The sequence below is a fragment of the Neomonachus schauinslandi genome, chromosome 4, assembly GCF_002201575.2.
Source record: "Neomonachus schauinslandi chromosome 4, ASM220157v2, whole genome shotgun sequence".
Taxonomy (NCBI): Eukaryota; Metazoa; Chordata; class Mammalia; order Carnivora; family Phocidae; genus Neomonachus; species Neomonachus schauinslandi.
The window spans coordinates 63,320,921-63,333,003 of NC_058406.1; the positions used below are offsets into that span (position 1 = coordinate 63,320,921).

General features: G+C 37.7%; 1 protein-coding gene across 3 annotated transcripts in view; it reads right to left on the reverse strand.

Moving 5' to 3' along the window:
* Nucleotides 1-1,321: 1,321 nt before the first annotated feature.
* The window catches only part of ZZZ3 (zinc finger ZZ-type containing 3), a 66,120-nt gene continuing 55,358 nt past the window's right edge, over nt 1,322-12,083 (reverse strand). For 2 of the 3 annotated variants that reach the window (XM_021678158.1, XM_021678157.1), the window contains 4 exons: nt 11,336-11,488; nt 7,197-7,331; nt 2,906-3,006; nt 1,322-2,607 (listed from right to left, as the gene is read on the reverse strand). In XM_021678158.1, the coding sequence (XP_021533833.1) occupies nt 2,463-2,607; nt 2,906-3,006; nt 7,197-7,331; nt 11,336-11,488 (534 nt within the window). In that variant the 3' untranslated portion in view covers nt 1,322-2,462. Of the gene's footprint in view, nt 2,608-2,905; nt 3,007-7,196; nt 7,332-11,335; nt 11,489-12,083 lie in introns of those variants that run through there. The other variant, XM_044914537.1, reaches the window with a different exon arrangement.

Sequence of the window (12,083 nt, forward strand, 5' to 3'; positions counted from 1 at the left end):
TTTAGGTGTCATTCAAAGTTCCTTCAGTTCTTAGCAAATAACTTGAACATATCTCAGGAAATACATCTGACCTACTAAATACCACTTAATATACAATGCTTTTAACAACTCAGTCTATGTTGTCTGTTAAAGGCCATACTTCCTTACAGGAGATGGAAGGACTACTTGCAAAAGACAGCCTTGCCCATTCTTCCAGTCCGCCAATTAAAATGACAACAACACATTACTACTACTATGCCCTTTAGAGCATTTAAAAGCCAGGAGGACTATATGCTTGGAGCTGAAAATGCAAAATAAACAGATCTTTACTCAAGCAGAAAGTAATGCTCTTTGCCACTCAAAATTGTCAAAATCTCTGCCCTTGAAAAATACATTTAAGTAGATTTTATTTAGTGTATTGTTTAGATCAGAACTGTATCACACACAGCCCTCTTCCAAAGCATACTTTATACTTTATGGGACTTTCTGAATGGACCTGAATGGCTCTCCAAAACCAGTTGGTATTATTTCTATAAAACACAAGTTTCCATCAAGTGCTGCAGTCTTGCTACAAATTGAAGGCAGAACTCCTGGCATATTCACTTAACATTTAATATCAGAATGCCCCCATGTTAACAATTCCCTCTTCTCCCAACTAATAATTGCAGGGTGAGAGGTTAAGTCCATTTCCTGTTCTGATGCAATATATTTTATCAGCATCATCAGTAATCTTTAATCAATATATTATTTTAAAACCCTCATATTTCTATATTTAAAATATTATATTACTTTTTTCAATTAAAAAAATTCAAGGTATGATTTTAGTACCTCACAACAAATATTGAAGGACTAGTAAATAGTGTCCCCTTGACTTAAAATTGGAAAAAACTCTAAAACTAAAGTGAGTATTAATATTTAATCTTAGAATATTTATTCATCTCTTCCAATAGTCAATAATAATTGTCAGTGCATACAGTGATCTTCAAAAACCATCTGTTTAAACACATGAGGGGGGCTTACTTTCATCCAAAAGAATAAAATTTTTCAGCCTAAGTATAGTTTTCACATCTGGACATTAATAATAGCATTCTTTTTTAACCATGGTGTGTGTTCTTTTTGTAACCCAGTTTAATTTAGTGTCTCAGCACACACTGAGCGAAAACATAACCACCTTTCCAGAGCTTCTCACATTCAACCCATTTCCATAATACTATAGTCCTTACTCTTTTTTTAAAGGACAAAAAGGTAAAGCAACCCCTTAAAAAGAATTTTTTTTTTGTTTTAACACTAGTAAAAAAAAACTCCAAAATCTAACCAAAAGGAACTCACAACAAGCATTCTATAATATAAACAGACAGTATCCACATAGTTTATTTCTCACAGTTCTCCTGACAAATGAACATTATTCAAGAACATACTGTATACACAGATAAGAAGAAACATACAAAATGTTTTAAATGATGCACAACAAAATCCAGCAGTATAAAAGAATGCATGTGAACTCTTGCTCACTGCGCAGACTAAATTTAATCACTTGTTTAAATAGTAATAAAAATACAATCTTTTATGGATCTTGTGCAGACTACAAAAGAGGGAAATTATTACCATATATATGATTTTTATATTAGGCAGTTTTCTTTGATGAGTTGCACTGACAACTCCAAATACAGAGGCAGAAGGCTGTGTATTTTAAAGGAATTAATGTTGTGAATTAGAGACTTTACACAGTTACTACCACTGGCACTTTTCACCATAGTTTGTACACATCACATGATCATCTTATATAACATTACATTTAAAAAATATATCTGAGTGACAATTGTATAACATTCACACACCATGAGCTGGTCAAGGAAGCAATGCCACAGCGGCCTCCTGTAGTGCTTCGCTGTTGGTAAGAAGGACAGTTCATTGTGGTTAAAAGAAATTAGACATCAATATGGTTAAGCAGCTCCGATTTACTAAAGGCCATCAGTGGCCACCACTGGGACAGTGAGTTCTTTTTAAGTGTATATCCTAGAAGCAAATACCATCATTGGTTAAAACTTTGTCTAAGAAGTCAGCTTCTGTGCCGAAAACTATTTTCACAAAACTGAAAGCTACTAAACTGTTTTAAGATAAATACTTTGTCTTCTCATTATCCTATTTATGACCGAGTTCTTTGAAACCTTTGGAATTTACTCTCTTCAATGTGTGCTCTCGTTTCCATCTCACCCATTTAAGATCACCACCTAAAAGGCTTTAGGGTGGTGGTGAGAAATTCACCAGGGAAACCCTTTGCTCACCAGGAATGTTCAGCTGCTGAACACTGATCTAGAGCCACAACGGTGCAGAGCTGGACTTGACGAGAACACTCAGGAAGCTGTCATGCTGTGAGTGTCATTTCAGGGAAAGCAGAGAATCTTTCCAAACTGTGCACATAATTCACAATGATACCATTGCTATGTGTTGAAGAGGACTAGTATATGATGTTCTCTTCCATGTCATCTGTTCGCTGGAAAGTAGTTTGGGTCAAGGTAATTATAACTGGTGCCCTGTGACACACAGTAGTCTCTGTCTAAGAACGTCTCTGACCTATAAACAGGTTCTAACTGGTGATCTTCCTTGTGAATATCTGTTTCATGTAGGCTGCAAAGAAAAAAACACACACACACACATATCATTACATGGCATTGGATGCATTTTTGTCTAGACATTACAGAACTTCCTCACAGCTCTACCTATTCAAATCCATTAATCTATCAAAATCTCTAATGGGAAGTTACTTGAGATGTGGTATAATTAAAAGTTCTTAACTGCCTAGAACAACAAAGTTTAATTCACTAAGTGTGGTCATTCTCTAAGTAGTTTGGAAATCAAATTCACTAGTGGCTGTGAAGCTCTTTACTTGTCAAAATGTGAGACCTACAATGAAGAAAACACTTACCAGTCTGAACAAGAATCACAGAAATCCAACGACATTTCTGGAGGACAATCCTGGCAGTGCCACCGAACACCCTGGATAGGTTCTATGCCACAGTTATCACACTGGAGAAGTTTCAGAGAGAAAAAATATTAAGCTACACACACTGGGGGCGCCTGGGCGGCTCAGTCGCTAAGCGTCTGCCTTCGCTCAGGTCATGGTCCCAGGGTCCTGGGATCGAGCCCCACATTGGGCTCCCTGCTCGGCGGGAAGCCTGCTTCTCCCTCTCCCACTCCCCCTGCTTGTGTTCCCTCTCTCGCTGTCAATCTCTCTGTGTCAAATAAATTTAAAAATCTTTAAAAAAAAGAAAGAGGGACGCCTGGGTGGCTCAGATGGTTAAGCGTCTGCCTTCGGCTCAGGTCACGATCCCAGGGTCCTGGGATCGGGCCCCGCGTCGGGCTCCCTGCTCCGTGGGAAGCCTGCTTCTCCCTCTCCCTCTGCCCTTCCCCTCCCCGCCCCGTTCATGCTCTCTCTCGTTCTCTCTCAAATAAATAAAATCTTTAAAAAAATAAACAATAAAAATCATTTGTGGACAATTAGAAAAATCTGAAAATAACCTGGTTATTATTTTCATTATATATATATTTAATTCTCTTAAATGTGTTGATAATATTGTGACTATATAAACATTTATGGTGAATATCACAATGTCTGCAGCTAATTTTCAAGGCATTCAGAAAAAAATACACATACTCACAAATAGTTATATGAAGCAAATATGGCAAAATAGGAACAATTGTTAAATCAAGAGAATGAATATACAAGTGTTCATATTGTATTATTCTTTCAACCTTTCTGGATATTCAGAAAATAAATTTAAATATAAAATTCAGGGAAAATCGAAAAGTTACATTTGAAGTCATATAATTCCATCTAAAGTAATATAATTAGGGGCGCCTGGGTGGCTCAGTCGTTAAGCATCTGCCTTCGGCTCAGGTCATGATCCCAGGGTCCTGGGATCGAGCCCCGCATCGGGCTCCCTGCTCGGCGGGAAGCCTGCTTCTCCCTCTCCCACTCCCCCCGCTTGTGTTCCCTCTCTTGCTGTGCCTCTCTCTGTCAAATAAATAAATAAAATCTTTAAAAAAATAAATAAAATAAATAAATAATTTTAAAAAGCTACACACATTGTTCCAAAACCTTTTTTTCCTGATGGGAAACACACAATGTGCACAAAAACATCCTCTCCTCTCCCCATGCACTAGACAGCAGTGTAACACGAAAATCGTTGTAAGTCAGATACAATTTCTAGCAAACTAGCCGAAACTCCATCCGTTCAAGATGGAAGTACAGGTGGGTGAGAGGTACATTATAATAAACTAGGGATAACCTTGAATATGCTTTAATTTACTTTTTGGAATTTTTTATTTTAATTCCAGTATAGTTACATACAAGTGTTTTATTAGTTTCAGGTATACAACATAGTGATACAACAATTCTGTACATTATTCAGTGCTCATCATGAGAAGTGTACTCTTTAATTCACTTTTTAAAATTTTAAGTAATCACCTGCAAATTTGGACACTTGATTAGTAATAACTGTTTACCTTAAACGGACCTCAGACCAGTGTATGACGACTGTGATTGAAAACCACTGACTCAATACCACAGTTAAAACTATACAAATAGGGGCGCCTGGGTGGCTCAGTTGGTTAAGCGACTGCCTTCGGCTCAGGTCATGATCCTGGAGTCCCGGGATCGAGTCCCGCATCGGGCTCCCTGCTCAGCAGGGAGTCTGCTTCACCCTCTGACCCTCCTCCCTCTCATGCTCTCTGTCTCTCATTCTCTCTCTCTCAAATAAATAAATAAAATCTTTAAAAAAAAAAAAAAAAAAAACTATACAAATAAATTACAGAACTATTGAACAAGCTATCACTAAGTGAACCCAGGTAAACACAAATCCTCTCTACACTTTTATCTTATCGAATTACTCTCCAAAGCCTGAAGGATCCTAATAACCAATGCCCATCATAAAGAAAAGGCAGATCTAGCTTCTTCCCAATGTGGTGGCATCCTGGTAGCCCTCAGTCTCTCCTGGGTGATTTTGGAAATAAATCTTATTTCTAGTTTCTTTGATCATCAGGCCAACTAGAGTGGCCGACAGATTAGTAAACAAGCCACAGCTGGGTCTTACAGCAAAATTTTGAGAAGTGGAGCGTTTCCTCTGGAAAGGCCAGAGGTAACAACTGGGAAAATTTCTAATGGAGAAGCAGGGTTATGGAAAGACCAGGAGGAAAAATCATTTAATATAGTCTGGCTAATGGCCATACGAGAGGCTCAGAGGTATAATAATTTTAAGTTTCTGTGTATCAGTCACAGCACATATCAGTATGTTTATGTAACCACTACCAGCAACTCTATATAGTTCCTGGTCTCGTTTTAGAAATGCTTCCTCCAATCTCACCAAATACAATCAATTCTAAAGCCCAAAGTGTTCTCAAACTTGTCAATCTCTCTCGATTTCCACAGCCACCAATCAAGCCTGGGACATTCTCATCTTTTGTCTAAATTACCAAAAGAGTCTCTAACCAGTCTCCCTGCCTCCAGCCTTGACTTCTTCTTATCCATTCTCCATACTAAGTCCAGAATGATCTTCTTCTCCACCACTTAATTTTTTTTCAATTACATAAATAACATACATGAATACATTACTGTTTATAGTATAGAATTTAACAATATAGTATTCAGAAATTATCCACTCTAACCTCCCTGCCTTCCCAAAGATTATCAATACTAATAGTATAAATAATAGGAATGATTTTTCTATAGTGCAAATTTCATATTACTCTCTGCTTAAACTCCTTCAATGATTCCCCAACCTTTAAGGAAAGTTTAAACTCCTCAGCAAATTTCCAAGGCACCTCAATAGCCTCACTACTCTCCAGTATGTTCTCTAGTCATAGTCAACTATTTTACTAACTTAACTAAATTCCTTATGAGATGAAAACAGAATAAGGACAGAAACTGAGTCCATCTTGTTTACTACTGAATCCCTAGCACTTAAGCAAAGTGCCTGGAACATAATGAGTATTTCAAAATTTGCTGGAATGAATGGATGTACTTCTACTAGCCTGGAAGGGGAAAAGAAATTTCTCATCTATGAACAACAACAAAAAGAGAAATAGCTCTGATGGATGAAAGGATAAAGAAAATGTCACACATACACAATGGATTATTCAGCCATAAAACAGAAAGAAATCCTGCCATTTGTGACAACATGGATGAGAGAGTAGAGGACATTATGCTAAGTAAAAGAAACCACAGAGAAAGGAACAAGTGCTATACGATCTCACATATATATGAAAACAAAACCCCCCAAACTCATAGAAGCAGAGAGTAGAATGGTGGTTGCCAGGGGCTGGGAGGTGGGAGAAATGGGGAGATGTAAGTCAAATGATAAAAATTTTCAATTATAAGTAAGTTCTGGAGATGTAACGTACAGCATGGGATTAATAATACAGCACTGTAGACTCGGAATTTGCTAAGAGAGTCCATCACAAGTGCTGTCACCACACACATACAAAAGGGTATCTATGTGAGGTGATGTTTTTGTACCTTAAAATTGTGTATACCTTAAATATACACAATTTTTTTTTTTAAAGATTTTATTTTTTATTTATTTGCGAGAGAGAATGAGAGATAGAGAGCATGAGAGGGAGGAGGGTCAGAGGGAGAAGCAGACTCCCCGCTGAGCAGGGAGCCTGATGTGGGACTCGATCCCGGGACTCCAGGATCATGGCCTGAGCCGAAGGCAGTCACTTAACCATCTGAGCCACCCAGGCACCCAAAGACTTATCTATTTTACAGGGAGAGACAGAGAGCATGAGAGGGGGGAGGGTCAGAGGGAGAAGCAGACTCCCTGCCGAGCAGGGAGCCCGATGAGGGACTCGATCCCGGGACTCCAGGATCATGACCTGAGCTGAAGGCAGTCGCTTAACCAACTGAGCCACCCAGGCGTCCAATATACACAATTTTTGTCAGTTGTATCTCAGTAAAGGTGGGAGTAAGAAAGAGAAATAGCTAGGCAAAAACACCTCATATTTTACCTCAAAATACAGATGTCTGTAGGTTTGTCTTCGTTCCATTGAATCATAAACCTATTAACATCAGTACCTGTAGCACACTATAGTTAAATGAACAGGACTAGAACTAAACTTACTTTTATCTGTGTGCTGCAAAGTCTGGAATTTAAAGGTCCAGAAACCACCTTAATATCTCTTATCACCCTTTCAAAAATTGAATAAACAGTAAAATTTACCTTGAAGCCCACATGTTGTACAAATCCACTTTCAGCTTGCATCTGCTGGAGTTTCTGCTTCTTTAACTTTTTAAACTGTAATAGTTCCTTATATTCAGGTAAATTCCTATACATGATAGGAATACTTTCTTCATCCTAATAAAGTTAAAAGAGAAAACAAAAATGTTTGATAATTAAAATGAACTAAGTATAAGAAATACTGACACACGGACGCCCGGGTGGCTCAGTCGTTAAGCGTCTGCCTTCAGCTCAGGTCATGATCCCGGGGTCCTGGAATGGAGCCCCACACTGGGTTCTCTGCTCCATGGGGGGCCTGCTTCTCCCTCTCCCTCTGCCTGCTGCTCTCCCTGCTTCTTCTCTCTCTGTCAAATAAATAAATAAAATCTTTAAAAAATAATAATAAAATCTTTCAAATTGCTCCTCTAGAGTATCCTCTCCTTCCTCAAGCCCCACAATGGCTTAAAATCTCCCAATGGCTTCCTGTCTACAGAGACAAGTCCAAAGTCCTCAGCTAACAAAAGATTCTTTACAATCTCACACTTCACCTACATCATATCTCACACTTTCTTTCACCCATTTCAAATTCTTGTCAATTAAAGATGTTAAATTATAGCTACTGCCTTCCTATGTCAGCACAGAGAATGACAAAATAAGTAATGTAATAAATATGTAACACTAATAAATATAATGTGGCCTAACTAAATAATGGGATAAGAAATTTTAAATGAAATTTATTAAATTTAGATATATTTTAAGCTATTACAGAGTAAAAATGCTGCCAAATTTTTTAATTTGCATTTTAGGTCTAAGGATACTATTAAATTTGGTCAATAAGACTAAGTTAAATCACCTCACAACCAGCAGGATGGCTACCATCAAAAGAAAAAAAAAAAAAAAAAAAAAACCCCAGAAAATAACAAGTGTTGTCAAGGATGTAGAGAAACTGAAACCCTCGTGCACTGCTGGTGAGTAAGTAAATTGTTGCGGCCACTGCAGAGAACAGTATGGCGGTTCCTCAAAAATTGAACGTAGAATTAACGTGGTTCCTCAAAAATTGAACGTAGAATTAACATGGATCCAGCAATTTCACTTCTGGGTATATACCCAAAAGAACTGAATGCAGGGACTCGAACAGGTATTTGTACACCTATGTTCATGGTAGGATTATTCACAATAGCCAAAAGGTGAAAGCAAACCATGTCCACTGACAGATGAACCAATAAACAAAATGTGGTATATACATACCACGAAATATTATTCAGCTTTAAAAAGGAAGGAAATAGTTATACATGTTATAAGATGGATGAATCTTGAATACATTATGTTAAGAGATATAAGCCAGTCAAGAAAGGGCAAAACCTGCATGATTCCACTTATATGAGGTACCCAGAGTAGCCAAATTCATAGAAACAAAGTAGAATGGTAGCTGCCAGGGGCTGGAAGCAGGAGGCAATGGGGAGATGCTGTTAAATGGTTCAGAGTTTCAGTTTTCCAGGAATTAAAGAGTTCTGGGGATTGGTTGCACAAAAATGTGAATGTAGAGCCGCCTGGGTGGCTCAGTAGGTTAAGCGGCCGCCTTCAGCTCAGGTCATGATCCTGGGGTCCTGGGATCGAGCCCCATGTCCGGCTCCCTGCTCAGCGGAGAGTTTGCTTCTCCCTCTCCCTCTGCCTGCCACTCTGCCTACTTGTGCTATCTCTCTGTCAAATAAATAAATAAAATCTTTAAAAAAAAAAAATGTGAATGTACTTAACACTACTGATCTATACACTTAAAAACTAGTTAAGATGGTAAATTTAAGGTTATATGTATTTATCACAAAATTTTTTTTAAATACTCATAAACAGTTATGGGTATTTAAAAATAGTTGGGTATTTTTGGGTATAGTTGTTATAATCAGTTTTCAAGTTTACTTAAGGAGGAAATACTATGACTAATTTCAAATGAGGCTAAAATGGTATACAGATTTTAAAACTGTATGGAAGTATATACATGTAATCATATTCTCTCTCTAGATATTGCTTTTCTTTTTTTTTTTAATAAAGATTTTTATTTATTTATTTAACAGAGAGAGAGAGAGTGCACAAGTAGGCAGAGCGGCAGACAGAGGGAGAGGGAGAAGCAGGCTCTCTGCCGAGCAGGGAGCCCGATGCGGGGCTCGATCCCAGGACCCTGGGATCATGACCTGAGCCAAAGGCAGCCGCTTAACCGACTGAGCTACCCAGGTGCCCCTAGATATTGTTTTTCTGAAGAGAAACTGCAATCTGTAAATTTTACCACTAGTGGCTTCATGAATATATATTTGAATAATCAGAATGATTTAAACTGGTGCTCTTTTAAAAATAAATAAATTAAATCAACCAAACAAAAGTTAAATCAAATTCAATCTACTACATGTATTAATCTACCCCTCACCTGGCTAAATTTTGTTCATCCTTTAATGCCAACTTGACTAGCACTTCTTTAGAGTTCTTTCACTTAAACTCCAAATCTAAATAAAGTACTTCTTTTTTTTTTAAGTAGGCTCTGCACCCAGCATGGAGCCCAACATGGGACTTGAACTCACAACCCTGGGATTAAGACCTGAGCTTAAAATCAAGAGTTGGATGCTTAACCAACTGCACCACCCAGGTGCCCCTCAATCATTTTAAAAATAAGAAAATAAGGGGAACAATCAAGCACTTATACTGCCTTTTCCATATGTACCTTCGGGTAATCAAATAGTTGATAAAGAGGGGGTTACTTCACAGAATATTTTATCAAAAAAATAATGAAGAAATGAAGGAATATCACTATTTTGTAACATCGAATGAATTAATGAACCCAGGCAATGATCAACAGCTACTATGTCAAAAAAAAAAAAGACAAGCAGATTGATGAAAGTACACATGAAGTAGTCCTGCTCACCCTAACAAACAAATCTGGGTGGTGTGATCTGTTAAGAGTCTGACTCTTGGGGCACCTGGGTGGCTCAGTCAGTTAAGCGTCTGCCTTTGGCTCAGGTCATGACCTCGGGGTCCTGGGATAGAACCCTGCACCGGCTCCCTGTTCAGAGGGGAGTCCGCTTCCCCCTCTTCCTCTGCCCTTCCCCTGGCTTGTACTCTCTCTCTCAAATAAATAAATAAAATCTTAAAAAAAAAAAAGAGTCTGACTCTTGGTTTCGGCTCAGGTCATGATCTCAGGGTCATGAGATTGAGCCCTGCATCAGGCTCCACAGTCAGCATGGAGTCTGCTTAAAAATCTCTCTGTCCCACTCTGCTCCTACACCCTGTGCATGCTCGCTTGCTCTCTCTCTCAAATAAATCTTAAAAAAAAAAGCAAAAAACAAATCTGAATCTGGTCAGTCATCTAGACCTACTTTCAATTTACAGAAAATTCAGGGAGCAGAAAAACGGAACTTCTAAGTGACACCAATTATCTAGACCTACTATCAATTTACAGAAAATTCAGGCAACAGAAGACAGAATAACTGACACCAAGGAGAAGCAAACAAAATACACACAGTGGTAAATTCTAATGACCCAATTTTTCAACAAAAAAGTTATAAGAGGAGAAAAGGGGGATGGGAAGGGAAGGAGGAAAGGAGGAAATCTATTGCAATTTATGACTGGGGAAACGTGAACTGAGCTTATGTTTGATCGTATAAACAATTACCTTTTTATAAACATGATAATAACTCTGTTATGTCTGAGACTTGCTCCAAAATAACCCAGGATGGATATGAGGTGGGTAAGAAGTATAGATGAAAATAAGATTGCAACAAGCTGATAACTATTGAAGTTGGATGACAGGTGCATGTGGGTTCATTGTACTACTTTATATTTGCATTTGTTTAAAAAATTTATTTTATTATACATATAATTCATTTTATTATTCTATTTTTTCATGTTTTTAAGCTTCCTCTCATTTACATAGTATATAATAATATATATTATTAATATATAACAATTTAGCAATGTATTGTTTTTGTTTTTAACAATATATTGTTTTTTAAAAAGCCCATAAATTTGCCTGGTAATTAAAAGAAACCAACATTCTCTGAAGGGTAGGAATAATTTAAAAATTCTGATGCTCTCATTCTGTACCCCTGATCTGTATAACACATAAGATAAATATGTTTTTATATAAATAGGTAACTTACTGATGCTTCTTCAATAGCAGTGTTCATGTGGCTATGAAAACAGGATCGGTCATCATCTTCATCCATATATACTGGTGGTTCATGGGAAGTCATGAAAGTGGAAGGTTTAAAGAGATGCTTATTAAGGGGGTGCTGTCGTCTGCTTGTTGAAGACTAAGTGAGAAAACAAATTTTTAATTGAGACACTGGATAATCATTCAAAGAATCAAAGAAACTCAAATATAACTATTACTTCCCTCCAAGTCTATCTATTGAAAGGATTTCAGCTCTACCCTTCAGCATCGTCTTATGTGGTTGTTTTTCCTATATTACCTGGAATTTTAAAGCACAACTAGATTAAAAAAAAAATGTAGGGGGAATATCCCAACAACAGTACAATGGATCACATGCTATCTAGCTTGTAATTGGATCCCCAGCATTGATCACACTCTTGATACTCAAATGCTGAGCACTCCTCTTACAGTCATCTTATAGAAGATCAGGGAAGATGAAGTAGCCTAAGCCAGATATATTTAAAGATGGAGGTTAAGTTTCTTGTTCAGGGTGCTGCAGTTAGATAGTGGTAGAACCAAGATTACAAACTAAGCCTGTGTGGGACCAAAGCCCTTACTCTCAAAAAACTGTACAGACTGCCTCTCTTCATAGACAGTATAGCCACAAAGAGTAACATCATCTACAGGCAGAATCATCATTTCATCTGTTTCAAGATTCAAACTCTAACCGTGACAAAGAATCACTATGTCAGTGG